The sequence below is a fragment of the Coffea eugenioides genome, chromosome 8, assembly GCF_003713205.1.
Source record: "Coffea eugenioides isolate CCC68of chromosome 8, Ceug_1.0, whole genome shotgun sequence".
Lineage (NCBI taxonomy): Eukaryota > Viridiplantae > Streptophyta > Magnoliopsida > Gentianales > Rubiaceae > Coffea > Coffea eugenioides.
Genome location: NC_040042.1, coordinates 10,261,868 through 10,280,898, shown reverse-complemented (window position 1 = coordinate 10,280,898; position 19,031 = coordinate 10,261,868). Strand labels below are relative to the sequence as shown.

At 33.8% G+C, this 19,031-nt stretch overlaps 1 protein-coding gene across 1 annotated transcript; it reads right to left on the bottom strand.

Moving 5' to 3' along the window:
- Nucleotides 1-14,250: 14,250 nt before the first annotated feature.
- Nucleotides 14,251-16,901, bottom strand: LOC113780213 (inactive leucine-rich repeat receptor-like serine/threonine-protein kinase At1g60630). Its single transcript, XM_027326027.1, has 3 exons — nt 16,898-16,901; nt 16,240-16,473; nt 14,251-14,750 (listed from the first exon to the last, which is right to left on the bottom strand). The coding sequence occupies exons 1-3, from the start codon at nt 16,899-16,901 to the stop codon at nt 14,251-14,253; spliced, it is 738 nt and encodes a 245-aa protein (XP_027181828.1).
- Between the last annotated feature and the right edge of the window lie 2,130 nt (nt 16,902-19,031).

Below are 19,031 nucleotides of genomic sequence, written 5' to 3'. Positions count from 1 at the left end.
TCCTTTGTCTTTTTTAACATTTACCTCAGACTAGGGATCGAGGGACATGGACCATAACTTTACAGATGACTATCTGGGCAAAACTCGAGCACAGAAGATTCTTCATCCTATCAAATCAATAACTGATGCAAAATGTCACCAAGATGGGGTTCAGATGGCTGACCCTTCAGTGCAAAGCTTGAGGGATTAGACGATAGACTTCAAACTAACCCAATTTTGGCCTTTGCATCCAATGGCTCCATCACATGAACTGCACCCATCACTCATACCAGGTGCAAATTGGCTGGGATCAGACAGATGTGCCGTCAGATTTGAAGCTCATTTCAGTTCAATAGAGAAACAGATCACTTAAAGGTGACATTAGCAATTTTCAGAACCAAATGTAAATACGAAAGCATATGTAATCAGAATTTCTGCACTGCCATTTAAAATGAACGAGATGAGAGTTAACAGAAGTTATGAACACTTACAGCTAACAATCTACTCTTGTACTTCAAACTATTTTTGTAAAGATAAGGAAACTGCCAAGGAAATTCTTATTGTATGCTAGGCGGCTATCCAACATCGAGCCTCAAGCTATGGGCATCATATATTCCAATTGCACCATCAGAAAAGCCTTGATATACCAGTGGCCATCACAGCAATATGTTGCACTTGCAATGCAGAGGAAGAAAGTGAGTCTTGTGAATTCCACTGCAACACTAGCTAGACATTCTAAATCCATGATAGAGAGTAGGTACAGTAGACTTGAAAAATTTCTCAGCTTTATCTTAATTCACGATGGATGTAATTCGTCTAGCAATCATCTGTAACTTTATGTGAAATCACGATTTGCAGGTGAAATCACATGCTACATGGAGCATAATCTATATCCACTTCACAAATATTAATTAATTTCTTAGACCTACTCTCATTTTTATTTTATTTTCTTTTCATCTGATGATATCCCTTATGAATCTATCTTGTCTGAAAAATAATTGATAGAATTTACTCTAAACAAAAGTGTTATGCTAATATTTTTTTGTAAAAATTATTATACAATAACACAGCAGTGATACCATAAGTGCACAATAATATATGCAAACCGCAACCAAAATACTATATAACTAAATCAATAATTGAAAGTAATCACCAAAAAATTAAAAAAATTTAAAAATCTAAATGATGGGGCTTATATACTTGGACTTCCCAAGGCAACCGAGGTTTGTAGAAGAGTTTGAGGCCCATGATATGATTTGCATACATGGGCCTTTGTAGAGAACTTTTAGTGACATTTCTGGGCCATATGTCAATGCAGAACCATTAGAAGTGGACAAAAACAACCGTTAACTTGAAAATGCGCCATACCTAATTCGATTGGTTCTGAAAATTAAGATATTCAATCTATACTATTTGACCGGATCATAAGAGTGCCAAATACCTGCTTAGATGCGGGACATGGTATGATCACATAAATTAAAAACCCATAGGTACCCAATCCCTTCCCTTCCCCTCCTCCCCAATACACACACACACATTATTTTTATACACATACCACAAAATAATATTTTTAGAGTTAAATAAGTAATTTCATTGAACAAATTGCATTATAAATATGGGAAACTATAGTTTATTCACGAGATTTATTTGTAGAAATCATGATTCTATATTTTTTAAAAAAGAGTTTAATTAATATGGAATATATGTTTAAAAAAGGTACTACTTATTTCAAAATTTCATTGGTTTCGAATTCTTTTAATTTTTTCTTTTTTCTTGTATTCTCTTTGCATGTGTTGTTTCTTGGTGGGAGACATTTTATTAAATTTTAGATGAATATGTAAAATACAAAAATTAAATTAGTATAAGTTTTTTTTCAAAAAAAATTAAATGATAAGCAAGACATGGCGGGTACCCGTTGAGGCTAATAAGGGTCAGAAAATGGCTGATCAGCAAGGTGCACATTGGGTCAGCCAATTGGTAAATGGGGCAGATACTTGACCCGTGCCCGCCCCTAGAAACATCTTTCTAAACCAAATTAACTGACTAAACAGTCCAATGCAAACGACTGTGGATTAAGAGCAAATTATCCAATATTCATTGAACTTTTAGAATAATCGAGTTTTGGCTATTCAATTATTAATAATATATTTTTATCCACTAAATTAAAAAAAACATAAATTTTGAATCATTCTGTGAGATTTTACCATTAACTCTACTAGATCTAACAATTAATTGTATGTCTCATGAACAATATAGATCCTAAGATCTGGTAGAGTTAATAGTAAAATTAGATGAAATTACCAAAAATTTACATTTTTTATAGTTCAATGGGTAAAAAAATATGCTGTTAATAGTTGAGTAGCCAAATATTGACTATTCAAAAAATTTAGTGGCTATCCGAATCATTTGCTCGTTGATTAATGGTAGTTGTTTCATTTGGACTAAGGAATTTAACAAAGGATTTCAAATTCATCTGAATTGTTCTAGTAGTTAAAATTGTTTAAGAAGTATTCAGATTTGTAATTCACCAATTATCAAAATACATTTTAAATACTAAAATAATTGATGATTTATAAATTCAAATACATTTTAAATAAAACAAACAACTAAAGTGTTTGAAAAAATTTCAAATCCTTTGTCAAATCATTCAATCTAAATGTAGACTGAAATAGTTTGAAGTAATGAACTCGTTACTAATATGAAGGCAGAAACCTTTCCTCGTTGCAGCTGTTCCCATCCACTTGCGGTCAATTTTAAGTAACAAATATCCACAATTAAGGCTAAAGATGAGATTATATATACATTTTCTTACTAAATTGAGTTTAGGGACCTAAGAATATTTTCCCTCAATTGGACATCTAAATAAAACAGTTTTTTTTTTTTTAACATTTCCTTCTACATCGATTGGGTACTAATTGATAACTGTTTGCCATAGATCTCCGAATGACTTACCTATATGTTTTATTAGTGTCTCCATTCCTTTGATTATGGATATTGATTATTAACAAAATTATAAAACAAGTTCCAAAAAATATTTTCTCTTTTCGTAGAAGTATATCTCATTTTCTTTTTCAAAACTATATGCACAACAAATTTGTCATGTGACACCAGATCGTTTTTCAAGTCCTCGCCACATTTATTTTGTCTCCAGCCGTCACATTATTGCGGGAAGACTCAGCGTCAACGTTGGCGGACCGACAAGAAACAATGGGCATACTCGGTGTCATGTTCGGTGATTTTTTTTTTATTGGAAAAATAAATGTTTACGCGATTTTAGCTCAAGTTATCACTAAGGATCACGACATCCCCTATCAGTTACTGAACATCTATATGCAATCGGTACATTGTTCATTGTAAAATATGCAATCGAAAATAATATCTTCATATAACTATGATTTTAGCGCATAATCTACGAAATTTTTCCTTTCCTATTCTGTCTTTTGCCCCTACTGACCTCGGGTCCTGACTGCCATTGTTCAACCTTCACTTTATTCAATTGGTACCCTCAAAATTAACTTCCAAGTTCCAGCAGGTGGAAAAATTTCTAAGATGGAATCTAATTTAGGTCCCCACATTCAAAAGTTTATTACTACTACACACCCTGAAATGTCATGCAATAATTTCACTCTGCTTCTATAGGTCCACCAAGTTCATCGAATTATTGTACTACTACCCAGCCAGGAAAGTCACGATCAATTTCACTCTAATTTCTCCTCTAAGTAGTCTCATCTCCCTAGCTAAAAGTCTTGCACTCGCAAAATAACTGACCAAACAGTCCAGTGCAAACTACCTCTGATTAATTGTAATTCTCTAACTCAAACAGTATGAACTAATCAACTCTGTACTAATATGAATGGAGAAACTTTTCTGCGTTGCGGTAAATTTTAAACAGCATAACTTTACAATTGAGGCTAAAGCTTAGAGACTGAAAAAAAAGAAATAGTAGGCATACTCTGTGTCTTGTCCGTTAAATTTCTTTTTTTTGGTAAAAAATGTTTAAATGGTTTTAACTCTAATAACCATCACAATTCAGGACACGTCCCAAAATCATACATTTAGGGATGGCAATGGGGTGAGTTTAAGGTGGAAGAATCCTCACTCACCCCCCATCCCGCCCCGCCCCGCCTCGACTCTCGCAGATACACCTATCCTACCCCAATGCTTTTAGTTTTTGTTTAGTATTATTTTTCTATATACATAATACTAGTAATAATTTTATTGATCATTCTTTTTAATTTTTAGCAAAAAATTGAGCAATCACTGTGAAAACTATGGATGTCCGATTCTTTAAAGAATGATGTCCGTGATGTTGAATTAGTGCTTATCGAGTTAGTTGTTAGAAAGGAACACAGCGAAATGATTGATTTTTTCGAAGCTTTCAAAGGGACATGGTTGAATGTTATCGATCAGCTTCTGTTTTGGAACTCAGAACAATGTGACTCAAATGAGATTAAGCAAGCATTTGAGGATGAGATCCATAAGTTTGTTAAGAGTTTTAGTTAACTGCATTTGATTTGATCCGAGAAGAAGGTCATCCATGCTATAAGTGTACAAAATGTTGAGCTAAAGATGTGTACTCACAAATGATTCAGGACTAGTGGAAATTTGAATTTGCCTCTACTAGCATGGGTGATTTTTCTTTTTGTTGATCTTCAGAATAGTATTTCCAAATCCACTAATCAACTCCGATGTACTTGTGAATTGTAATAACTGGGATATATATAATGTTCCGATATAAGAATACCATTTATAATACTTATTTCACATTATACATATATAAGTATATATTATACAATATTAAATACCCCTCACCGCCCAATTGCTTCCATGGATACCTGTCTTCATTGCCATCCTACATAAGTCATTTATTGCATATTACATATTACCTACAGTATTTTGGTTTTTGACAAAATAAATTTTTTGAAAATCTCTATATTCATAATGATGCCTTTTCTTTTCTTAAACTTGATGAATCCTCTCCAGCCTAAAACTCCCCTAAGGTATCTCTTAAACTTGATTAATAGAATTTTGGGTTTATATTGTTACATGAACAGTAAAAGTAAGAGAGGTAAGTGTAATTTAATAAACTTGAGGGGAGCATTCTGCAATTATTAGAAACTCTAGGGGAGGTTTCTGAAATTAACCCTTTTTTGGGGCAACTTCTAATATACCAATTAAACTAGCGACTGATTGTTTGATTCCATGAAGTTGCCAACAAGTTTTGCTACTTGAGCCTATCCTTGCACTTGCAGTGAATCAGAGAACTGCTGAACGAGTAGAAGACAATGGAATGCCTTTCTTCCTTCTCTGGGCTCTCACATTTCCGGAAATGGAAATTCGATATGCAAAGCAAGACTTCTGCAAATTCTATTGCCATTCTGACTCTTCATTTCGTCTTTACAGTATTCACGGGGCTTTGGTACTGGAGTCAAAGTAACATAGTACAAAACAATTATTTTCATAAAAGATAAAATTAGAAAAGTTATTCCCTGTTCCCGCCCGCCGCACCCCGCCCCCAACAACCCACCCCGAACCAAAAAAAAAAAAAAGGCACAGCAATAATTTGGGAAATTTAGGGAAACATTTGTCTTGACCACTGACATCAATAATTTGGGAACAGAAGAAGAAAAGCATATTATGGTAATTCTCCTGCTCTCACAACAGTCCTGACATTAAGTAAGAATATAACATAACAACAATAAAATGGCACAAATCTTGTCAGACATCAAAGGAGTAAGAATTTAACACAACAACAAAACGGCACAAATATTGTCACACATCAAAGCACACGAAAGGACAGAGAAAAAAAAAACATTGAATGGAAACGTAGCAACCCTCTGCAAATTACAATAATATGAACGCCAGTTTTGAGTAGGCAAGGCAACAAGAGCATTCACTTGAATGTAATTGTTCTCAATTATTTCAGCATTGCAATTATTGCGGATGAATCTTTTTTCATTAGAGCACTGAACTTTGCCCAAAACAATTATGAACAGTAATTTGATTAGAGGTGACTATTAAAACCAGTCTAAATAGAAAAGAAAATAATGATTAAAGAGAAAAACTGACACTCTAAAAGGGCTAAGGAAGTACTTCAGCAAGACTAGAGCAAGAATAGCCAATGTCTCTTCTGCCCAAATTATTTAAATATTAATCCTATAAAATTCAGGAATAGGTTTTACAAATGTGTAGGGAGAGAAAAGAGGACGAGATGTGTAGGGTGGCAGGGATGAGGACAAGTGAAAGGGTGGGATAATGGGTGGCGGGGATAGAGGGGAGGGTGGCTGAGAGGTGGTGTAGGCAATGTTTTAAAAACCGGACCGTTAATTGAACCGGTGAAGTGAAAGGGTCGAGATTCAACCGGTCCGACCGATTGAACCTTGGTTCAATGAATTTTTTAAAAAATAATTTATATAAATATATATATGCACAAAATAAGACACGTAATGGACTAATTTAATACTTTACATGATGAAAAGTTTACTATTTTTGAATAACTTGGATTTTTAAAAATAAATTATTTATTTTTGAATTATAAGTTAAAACAAATAAATTTCATCTCAATTTCAATTATATCTACCAAAAAATCTTAAATCCAACCCAAAAATATCACAATATTTTGAAATTATACAAAATTCACGTCGATGAGAATTTAGACATTGTGAACTTAAATTTTAATTTACGTTTTGAGATTTAGAGATTGCAATTTAAAAAAGAAAGTTTGTAGTTCGAAAGAAGTCAAGAGAATCGAAAATAGAAATGCAAACTTGATAAGAAACAAAAAATGAGATCAAAGTAAGTGGTTGTGGCATTAAATAATTTGGGTTAAAAAAATAATTCTTTTTTAACTTTTTTAATTTAATGGACAAAATAAAATTAAAAGATGTAAAAAACATCAATAAATTAAAAATAAAGATGTTTGATTAAAAAGGGAGTGACAAAAGAAAAAAGAATAGAGAGAGAGGGAGAGAGTTGAAGATAAAAAAGAAAGAGCCATGAGAGAATGAAATTTTGTAAAAAAAATGGAAAAAAGAAATATGAGTGTTTGTTTTATATAAATAAGTTATAAAAAAAATTAATAAGATGTGATAGTGCAACGGTTACTATATTGGTCTTCTATTACAAAGGTCATGAGTTCGAATCTTGAAAGCTACATTTTGCAAAACGTAAAAAAAAAAAAAAAAAAAAGGAGGAAAACTCGAAAACCGAAAAAAATCGATTCAATCCGGTTTCGATGGTTTCACGGTTGGACTGGTTTTTGACCGGTTTTCTAGCATGAGCAACCCTAACATAGAACCGGACCGGTGCCATGGCCGGTTCGCGGTTCAATCGGTCGAACCGGCCGGCCCGATCCGATTTTCAAAACATTGGGTGTAGGTGGATGGAGAGAAGAAGGAAATTGCGGGGAGGGGACAAGGATGTGTAGGTTGGAAGAAGGTACAATTTTGCAACAAAAAAGTTGTGTGTTAATTATTGGGTTAAAAAACAAAAAAACGGCACCTCATATTTTGAATTAAATTATAAACTAACAGAATTCGTTAAATTTAATGAAAATTATGGTCTCAACCGTTAAATTTACTGGATTCTGTTAAGTTTTCTGTTAAATTTACCGGATTCCATTAAGTTTTACGAATTCTGTTAGTTTATAATTTAATTCAAAATATGAGATATTGTTTTGTATGTTTTAAAATCACGTGGGACTTTTCTGTATATTAGGTATACCACATGAGGATTTTTATTTGTTTTTAACCCTTAATTATTTTTTAACATTTTTGTCCTTGAAAACCTACATTAGCAAGTGTTGTGCTTATTTTCGATTATCAAAAGAGTTGAACTCACCGAAATTAACTTGAAAGAACAAATTAGTGAGCATTTTGGCCCAAAAAAAAATTGAGCGGCAATCGATGCAATTTTAAATGGTTTGGTGACATTTTTGGCCATTTACTTTCTAATGTATTAGTCGCTTAAACTTATTAATCTTATGTAACAAGTTTGGTGGAAATTCATGCAGCTTTTCTAATTCGGATTCATTTATTGATCATTGTTTGCAAGACTATACAATTAGCTTTTTCTGTTAGTTGCTTGTTGAAGCCGTGGCATAGGTGGATGTACTTATTTGGATGAGGGCTTTGTAGCGATAGCTGTTCTCATCTCCTTTTTCAGTCTAGATCAGCCGTCCAAGAACTCTTTACTTCTCTCATCGAATAGTCGCTGGCTAAGGAAAGAGCAACAAGTTTTCAACAAGTGATTACTTTCCTGATGGACTGAATTTTAACATTTAAGAAAGCCACTTTTCAAGATGAGTGAAATCGAAACTTTGAATTAATGAAAAAAATCATACAAGTGCTGTTGCATCATATTCCATGGAAGTCCTTTTTAAGTCTATGCTGAAGTGAAATGTGCATATCTGTAATGAGCGTGTTTGAATAGAGTATTATTTAAAATAAAAGTAATGTAATATTTATAAAATAAAAGAGATTTGTTTCGATATTATGAAACAATTAAAAGTGTGGATGTCTCTTTGTATTCCCAAGAGGATTAATTCATGATTTATGGCTACATTATGTATAGAAGTTACAATCCATAAATCTATTCATGTAGTGGAGAAAATGTTTCATAAGTTTCTTCATATTCTTGTAGTAGTGGGTGTTTAATAGGATTTATGTACCTTTGATCATGTAGTACTTATATGTAAAAGTACATTGACACCCTTTATGAGTACTTTTGTATTTTGTTGGAATACAAGAATACCATTCTTCATTGCTCTACTTTTCTTCTAATATCTCCATTCATATTATAGTAGTTTATTTTGTTTTACAACATGTTATCAGCACGAGTCTCTACTTTTGAGCAAAAGGTGAAAACGAAGGCTTTACCTTGAGTAAAAGTGAAACACGAGATTCTGCCTATGTTTTTTTCGCCAACATCTGTCTATTTATTGAGGTAAATTTCTAACCTATAAATTTATTTCAATTTATTATGGTTAACCTTTGAATGATTGCAAAATACAAGTGTCTACTACTGAGCAACTACTAAACAAGAACATATACGCTTTGACATCTTTGAGGTAATATTTCATCTTTTAATTCTACTTATTTATCTTTAGAATTATTTGTTATAAATACTTATATTCTGATGCATTGAGTTTTGGAGATGCTGTTATAGAAAATCAATTATACTTGAGAATCCACTTGTTCTTTGAAATACTTAAAGAAAAAGATGGTCATTATTTCAAAGCCTGGTGTGATAAATTTACTTATGATTGTAAGTACATAATTCTGCTATGTTTAGAATTATTTCTTAGTTGAAAATAATATTCTCTACATATTTCTCAAATATGCTCTTGTAGTAGCAATATTGAGAGAAAATTTGAGAAGTATTTTGTACTTATTGCATACTAGTTCTAGTCCATTCCCAGAAGTGAATGCGACTAAATTTCAATTTATTAGTTATGGTTGCTGCCATGACTATAATTTTGGTAAATATATACTTTACCATGACAAGAGAAAAAATTACCACTTGAAGTGGGATAATAATGATGAGGACAAAAAAGTAAAAGTACATTTGACGAATCAAAATTATAATATCATCTTCACATGGCCAATTTCTTTAAACATCGTGAAGGTGTATGATGATTGTTTAATTAACTTTTCTTCCTGAAGAAAAAATGGATATTAAATATTTGAGATCAAAGGATTATGGTAATGATATTTGTCCCATAAGAATTATGGTGACAATGATATGTGTCGCATTAATAAGTGCTACTATATTCCAATGAGAGAGACAAACACGATCAGTTGTAGTGTTTAAGTGATTGAAAGTTCCAAAAGAGCCACTACTATATTTCTCTCTGTAGGAGAAAAGTTTATCATAAATAAAGCACTACTTTTTACCATGTCTCGAAAAAATTATTGAATTTGAATATCCGTCGAAATGGATATCAAATTGAGACACTAAATGAAACAATGATAAAGATCATGTTTAGAAATCAAATGAGATAAAGGTTAATTATATCATAATAATCATTCGAGAGAGAAATGGTTATCGATATAGTTGTCTTCATTTTCATTTGATTTATAATTATCACCTGCAGTAAATCAGAAGTTTACTGATCCCAATGGATATATGATTTGACAAAAGTGAGAATATTTGAGAGCCGATAAGTATTTATACATACTCCCTTTATATTATATATGGCTTTAAAAGAAATTTAAAATTTATGTTGGGTATGAATCACCTTTCACGAATAAATATCGTAAAATATTGATGGGTGATCTATTGAATGATTTATTTATTCTGATGAGTTACGATTCCCGACATTAGGGGGAGGAAAAGATCAACCGAAAGGAAATCAAAAAATTAGATTTCCTCGATCCTCATATAAAATAACGTGAACTAGAAGTTCAAGAGATTATTCATTTGCAGAAAGTTGCAAACCAATTATCAGTTATATTTATCGACTCTAGAAGAGTCATTAAATCAACTATTCTTGCAGAAAATACTCTGGTTAAAATTGATGTCCCTGAAGGACATGCACAAGTGCTACAAATAAATTTAAAGCTGGCCTACCTAAATAAGGTATAAATTGATTTTGATTAACTCCGGAGATTAAAAAAATGTCATGACAAAATTCAATCTCTTGAAGAGGTCGCTCCCGAAGAGTCAACTCCTGAAGAGAATGAAATCATAGAAAATTTAATTGGAGCCTAATAAAATGTAGCACTTGATATTATAGAAGTTGATGAGGATTATGAATCTAAATCGATTGATGAATGTCGGTATAGAAATGATCGGCTAAAATGGAAAGATGTGATCCAATCTGAATTAGACTCACTGGTTAAAAGAAAAGTTTTGGACTTGTAGTCCAAACACCTGAAGGTGTAAAGCCAGTTGGATATAAATGAGTATTTGTGATAGAGAGAAATGAGAAAAAAGAAATTGTGAAGTATAAAGCAAGACTTGTAACTCAAGAATTTTCACAAAGGTCTGAATTTGATTATGATGAAACGTATTCACCTGTAGTGGATGCTATCACATTTAGATATCTTATGAGTTTTACAGTACATGAAAAATTAGATATGCATCTAATGGACGTCGTTACTACATATTTATATGGAAATCTTAAAAATAATATTTATATAAGAATTCCCGAAGGATTCAATATGCCTAAAGCATACAAATCAAATTTTAAAGATATTTATTCTATTAAATTACAAAGGTCTTTGTATGGATTCAAACAATCTGGACATATTTAGTATAACCGCTTTAATAAATGTTTAGCTAAAGAAGGTTATACAAATGATTCAATATGTCCATGAGTTTTTATCAAGAAAAATGGATCAAATTTTGTGATCATTGCTATATATATTGATGATTTAAATCTGATTGGAACTCCTAAAGAGATTCAAAATAATGTTGAATATTTGAAGAAGGAATTTGATATCAAAGATTTTGGAAAAATAAAATTCCTTGATTTACAAATTGAACATTTGAAGAGTGGAATTTTTGTCCACCAAACTGCATATACCCAGAAGGTATTAAAGCGGTTTTATATGGATAAGGTACATACATTAAGTACTCCAATGGTTGTCAGATCATTAGATCCTAATAAGGATCCTTTTAGATCGCGAGAGGAAGATAAAGAGATACTTGGTCCTGAAGTACCATATCTCAGTGCAATTGGCGAAGAATAATAGAATGCGACGATTAAAAGATCTCAAATAATGTTTGCATCTGGAGGAGAAATTAGTACACAAGAATAGTGTACTCTTTTTCCTTCACTAGGGTTTTTGTCCCGATGGGTTTTTCCTTAGTAAGGTTTTAACGAGACATATTCTTTGTGTAATGGACATCCAAGGGGAAGTGTTATGAAACAACTAAAAATGTGGATGTCTCTTTGTATTCCCAAGAGGATTAATTCATGATTTATGACTACATTATGTATAGAAGTTACAATTCATAAATCTATTTATGTAGTGGAGAAACCGTTTCATAAGTTTCTTCATATTCTTGTAGTAGTGGGTGTTTAATAGGATTTATGTACTTTTGATCTTGTAGTACCTATATATAGAGGTACATTGACACCCTTTATGAGTACTTTTGTATTTTGTTGGAATAAAAGAATACCATTCTCTATTGCTCTACTTTTCCTCTAATATCTCCATTCATACTATAGTAGTTTATTTTGTTTTACAACATTCGATAGATTATTATTTGAGATAAAAGAAATGTGATATTTGTGAGATAAAAATCAAATAAATATATGGTTAAAAATATAAAATACGTATTTATGGTGCAAGTAACATGATAATTAAAAAAATTGGGTATTCAAAACAAAGGAAATGGACCCACTATCAAATAATTACTAGAAAAGCGAACTCAAAAAAATCATAATCATTGAGTAATTTCTAAAAAATTAATAAACCAAACTCAATTGTACATTCCACACTATTGCAAATAAAATCTGTTCACATTGATCCGTAACTACAGCTAATCAAAACCATTTTTGATAGATTCCGAGCACAATGAAAGCTAGCATAATAAGCACTGGCAGCCAAGTCCTGTACTACATCATTAGCCAAACCCTGTTCAGCTGGTCACGCTGCGAAGCCATCAACAGTTGATTGTGGAAGAGCACTGCAATGCCAACATCAGTTCGTCTCCACCTTCGCCTTCCATGATGGTCACAAATAAAGGAAAAAACAATTGATTAATGAGGAAACCATTGGATGACAAACTTACTTAAATGGAATGAGAAATGAAAGGTAACCTGCACATAGAAAATACCTTTACGATGTACTATTTCACCACAAGGCCTGTCACTTTACTTACCAAAGGTATGCCTTTGCCCAACAAAAATCAAAGTAAGAAGCAAGACATGCAAGTAGAACTTCAACCAATATATCAAAGAGTATCATCAATCTTTACTTTTTCCTGTAAATCAGAATTTGTCCATCCAAAATTGTTCAGGAATTTGAAACACCCAACAAAAGTGTTAATTTGCAATTTTGAATTCCACATAACCTAATAACTTTGAGAAACTGTTGATATTTGATTGGAATAAAAATTTGGTAACTTGATTCAAGGAAAAATTTCTATATGCCGCTGCAAGGTCGAACTATCCAACTCAGGTAATTAATGTAAAAACTGTGAATCTTTTCAATTGTTGGCATATATTCTAAGCCTTCTTGACATAGAAAGCAAAGGCGAAGCGCTTGTAATGATTAACAACAACCAATAACCAATATTGTTGGACGTAAAAATATATTTTGGAGTGGCTTATATACTAAGAGTGAAAGGAAACTTATACTATTAATCGGCTCATTAATATTTTACCAAGTCCATAAGGCTGTACTCAGGGCTTGCATAAGAAAGTGCTTTTGCCCTCTAAACCCTATAATAGGCATTGCTTCATCTAGGCAAGGGAAAGGAAAAGCTGAGATCCAAACTGAGGGAGCTGGGAGTGTGTGTGTGTGTATATATATATATATATATATATATATTATATGTATATATATTTTGAGTGGTTTAGGGTATGATCTGAAATTGGTGGCATATTTAAATCTTACCATTTGTCAAAAAAAGAAAAACATACAAATATTTTCTAGGACTTTAAATCTTTGATTTTATTGTAAACATGATGTCAATCTTTCAAATATAAGATAAAGTTACCTCAAAACTTCAACCTCAACATAAGGTGCTTGCTATAAGAGTACATCAACAATTTTTTCTGGAACTACTTGATCGACCGCACAAATGATTGATGGTGTAGATCGATTTAATTTTACTTTCAATCAACAGATTTTGAATGCATATATTCAGATGTGAAATATAACTTTGAATGAAATTACAAACTTATTGAGTTTTGTGCTGCAAAAAATTTGGGAAAGTGATTAACCGCTTCCCTCGGTCCTCTTCGCATTGATTGAAAATTGGGAAAATTTGAAATTGGAATAGATTCTAAAAGGGAAATTTGCCAAATTGGTCCCTACCATTTACAAAAAAAAAAGCCTTTTTTAGTCGCTAATATTTAAAATCAGCCAGAATAGTCCCAAACATATAAATTATGATCCATTTTGGTCCTAATGCTCGTATTTGCTCATTTTCTGACTGAAAATAGCACGTCTCTCTCACGTAAATATATTTTTAAGGGTAAAATCAAAAAATACACTTAATTTCCCTCCTAAAGCAAAAATACACGAACCACCATCCGCTTTTCACCTTTCCCCCTCAAATTATAGCCACAAGAAACGCCCTAATTGCCGGTATCCCCTAATTAACAAGCATAACCTGAGAAATTTCCCTTCTAAAACCTAGCCGTACCCACCATCTCCTCCAATCTGGAGATAGCCAAAAAGGAGAACAATTAGCAGAACCATGTTTAGAATGGGAAAAGTTTCTCCAAAGGACAGGGAAACTAAGACAGGGAAACAAAAGACGACTAAGAAGTTCAAGCAACAAGTATCTTAGACTGAGGGCTCTTGCCCAGCTTCGATACAACAAAGCATCTGCTGCTAAATCTTGTACAGATCTTGGGAAGAAAAGGGTCGCTCTGGTGGATGCAGACAAGAAAAAGAATGATGTTATACTTGAAAATAAGATTATCAACAAAAGCCCCACAATTTTATCACCTGTAAAATTTGGGTTTGGTTCTGCTATGTAGAAGAGCCCCACCATTTTATCGCCCATACGATCTGGGATTAGTCCTCTTTTTGGGGCCATTGATAGTTTTAAGCAGAATAATTTGCAGAAAACACCAAAAACACCACGTGCTGAAGAGTGAAGAGTGCAAGTCTGAGTCCAGGATTGGGTCTCTCCTCATGGATTTACTGGTATTTACTATCTGCATGACTTTCTTGATTATTGACTCCTCACTAGTGTCTTCAACTTTGAGTTCCACTAGTTTGTTACAAAGATCTTATCAAACTACTTTAAATTCGTTATTGGTTGATATTCTTAGATCGCAAAAGCTCTTTACACGGGAGATTCCTTAGGTTATAGCACGACACGTGGGTATTGTTCTGAAATAGGAGATTCCTCAGGTTATGCCTGTTAATTAGGGGATTTGAGGGGGAAAGGTGAAAAGGGGATGGTGGTTCCGTGTATTTTTGCTTTAGGAGGGAAATTAAGTGCGTTTTCTAGTTTTGCCCTTAAAAATATACTCAGGTGAGAGAGACGTGATATTTTCAGTCAAAAAATAAGCAAATACGAGCATTATGATCCAAACTGGATAATAATTTATATGTTTGGGATTATTCTGGCTGATTTTAAATGTTAGGGACTAAAATTTTTTTTTTCTAAATATTAGGGACCAATTTGACAAATTTCCCATTCTAGAATACTGTCTAGTGTTTACATTTTCCTTTTGGGTATTTCGCCATTTTCATCCCTAAACTATTACACTAAAATCAATTTCATCCTTTATGATTTTTTTTAGCCAATTTCGTCCTCCGACTATTTTGAAGTCTCCAATGTAGGACTTTTGCAGCGCGACACCACATTTTACATATTCCATACAACCGGTGATGGGTATATCTGTCCTTGTAAATTAGATTCTTCAATTTAGACAGACCTTTGACCATGGATCTTCTTCTCCTATAGAAATCTCATCCCATTCACCAGAAATTCACCCAAACTCTCTCTTACACACACTCAAATCATGAAACAAAATTCACAAGAAAAAAATAAAATATCAAGAACCATGAGGAAAGTGATGCAAAATTTAAAGGAGAAATGGCTCTCAAGCATACTCTTAGGTCTACTCATAAACTCATTTCATTTGGGCATTTTGTCAAACAGATTAAGGTCATCACAAAAATTGAATATTATGAAATTTGACTATGGCTGAGTCAAAAAATATCTCTTTAGTGTCTGTCAAGCAACAAAGAAACCTCATTAAGTGGCACAAAGAAGGACTCGACTCTGTCATTCAAAATCTCTTCAGTGTTCATGTAGAAAGAAACATTGGAAGCATATTCTATTTTCACCACAATTATAATATTTAGAATCAATCAAACTTTGATTAAGCAATGTAAGCTAGTTTCCAAGTGATGAATTGTTAACATCCTTTTGTCATCACCACAAAATAGAAAACCATTTCCAGATTTCTTGACCATGTTTCCCCTACCCTTTTGCCCCTGTATAAAGTTACAGGTTGTGTTATAATTTGCGGAAATGGCTAAGTGTGTGTCTCCAGAAGAGGAGACAAACAGGTTCAGAGATCGTAGAGATCAACTCCTTATAAACAAATTGAAGACAAACCTCTTAATCTATCTGCAACACTCCCATTTGGCATGTAAGGATAAACAAGCAACCTCTCTTCAGGTGTCATGCAGAAGCCATCTAACCGAAGAAGGTTCCGGTGTACAGCATGACCGATCATCTCAACTTCAGTTTGAAACTGTACCTCCCCCGTGAAATTAGGATCTCGCAATCTTTTAACTGCCACAACTGTCCTATTTGGGAGATATCCTTTATAGACAACTCCAAATCCACCTTGACCGAGTATGTTTTTAGAGCTGAAATTGTTTGTTGCAATTTGTAGTTCATGGAATGTAAATCTTTTCAAGTGACCAATATCAAACTCAAAATCTTGCTGCAATTGGTGGTGTCTTTGCTAGCAACCATGAATGGAGGATCGAAGAATTAGAACCAAACAAAATGAGTATGCCAGTGAGTAGATCTAAAATTGTATATGAGAGAGATTTCTCCTTCAAAATTTGCTTCAATTTTCCTTTTGGTTCTTGGTTTTCTATTTTTTTTTCATGGATTTTGTTTCTCAATTTGAGTGTGTGAAAAAGAGTGTGTGCAAGTTTCCAATAAATCCAGATGAAATTTTCAGTGAAATTCATCGAAGAAGAAGATCCATGGTCAAAGGTCTGTCTAAATTGAAGAATCTAATTTAAAAGGATAGATATACCCATTACCGGTAGTACAAAATATGTAAAATGTTGTGTCACCGCTACAAAAGTCCTACATTGAAGACTTCAAAATAGTCAGAGGACTAAATTGGCTAAAAAAAATCATAAAGGATGAAATTGATTTTAGTGTAAAAGTTTAGCGATGAAAGTAGCGAAATTCCCTTTCCTTTTTCTTTGCGTTTTTTGGGCTCTTTAACATGACGATAGCCGGAGGATCTATGGCGGTTTCTTCTTCCTATTCCTTGGATTGCCCTGTCTCTTGGTTCGTAGACATGACCAAAATTACAGTTGCCGTGGATGATTTTCTCCCACTACAGCCGGAGGTGGACAAGGCATCCTTGGTTGCGGCGTTGCTGCTGATAATCTTACGTAAGTGGGTGCTTATTTCCATGGACAATTTCCAAGATGCTATTTTCATGGTAGTTGGGGGTTGCTGTTTTAATTGAGTCCTAAACTTCTGTTTCATAATTTCTTTGGATAATGGTTTTGTTACTGAATTTTAATTTTGGGGGGTTTCTTTTTTAACTACTTGTTTGTTTGGTTGGGGGGTCGGGTGGTTTTCAGTGCGAGTATGGAATTTGCAGGCCCATGCGGAAGGTCATGGGTTTATTAACATGGATGGGAGCCCTTAGGGTGATCATCAAGCTTCCTCCGAGCTTGGTTGCTAATGGCTATGGTGTTTACGAGTTGTATCCCTACGTTGTTGGCTTTGGGTGTATGTTTCCCATTGGAATTGTCTTCAGGTACTTTTCCCTCATTCATGTGCGCATATATTTGGTTGATGTCGGGGGTGCTTCTATTTTGATTTTGCAAATGACCTGCTTGAACTTAACATGATGCTGCTAATCGTGAACCTTCCCGCACATCCAAGAAATTTCAATTAATTGTGTTGAAAGTTCTTTGGCAACTAGCTGGTTCTGGTTTATGTATGTTATGCATCAATTCTGTATAGCAACTGTTGAAAAATTAGACTACAAGGAGGCACACATGTATGTTTAGGGGGAAATTATGTGTCACGGCTAACCCATTGTGAATGACATAGTAAGCTGGCTTCCTTCCATCTTCAGGAGTTGTTGAATTATATGCATCGGGTAAAACCAACCTTGGTCTAGCAAGGTTTTGATGTAGCAGATCAATTGTTTTGGTGGATTGCCTCTGAAATTGATTGCCTGTTCATGGTGCAATGGCAGACTCTTGAGTTGGTTTTTTCATTAGTCTAGCTCTAGCAGCACAGCATATTAGGCTTGTGAGCTTCTTGCTGAAGGTCCAATTCTTTTATGAAAAGATATCATCTGAAATAAACATGCTTGCTAACAAAAGTTAAACATGTACTTTCAGTTGTATGAAGTTGAAGCACTGCTACTTGTGCCTCTCTGCGGCGTGTATCGGATTTCTCTCTGTGCTGATCTCCTTTGTTGCCTTGAGTTCCCCCTCCCCCCTTCCCCACGCCCCATCCCCGCAAAATGGAAAAAAACAGGGCATGTCTGTCACTTTTTCGAACTTGGCCAACTGCATCGTTGTCCACTAGTTATAAGCCGCGATCCATGGAGGAAAACAATTTCGAAACGTTTGGCTGCTTAACGTCATATTCAGACGTTGACAAGATACTCAGAGAAATGAACTACCTAACCTCGCATGCGAGATGAGTTTCATCTGATGTCATGCTCATAGTTCTACTTGATTTCTCTTTCCAGGCCAACACTTGGGTACTTCTTGTTGTTATTGACATGGACTGGCTCTTTCTCCCCCCTTTGTTATTCTTCTTCAGGCACATGATAGACATTGGTTCCTTGTCAGTTCGCCTGGCACCAGTAGTTCTTATGCTAGGTAAGCGAGGTTTTTATTGTTTTACACTACGCCTTCTGCTGTCAAACTTTAGAAAAATATGCATACTTAATTTTTTTAATACCTTATGATGTAAGACTAGATTATTCAAGAAAGGCAATGCACTGACTCAGCATGTTTCCTCCTCTCCAAGCACTTTGCTTTTTAATAAAAATTTACTGCATGCATTCCTTGAGAGAATAAACTTGAAAATCTGTTGCTACTAAATGAACCTTCAAAAATTGATCCCCTTCCCCTACCATCCCCAAATGAAGAATAAGGAAGGCATAACAGCAAAGAGTAAAAACC

Bases quoted from the DNA above. Each gene is read 5' to 3' on its own strand.
- LOC113780213 (XM_027326027.1), bottom strand. The intron at 14,751-16,239 runs GTTTGTCTTCAA...TTCACTCTTCAG, and splicing joins TGTTGCAGATAGATTAAGAG to CACGTGGTGTTTTTGGTGTT.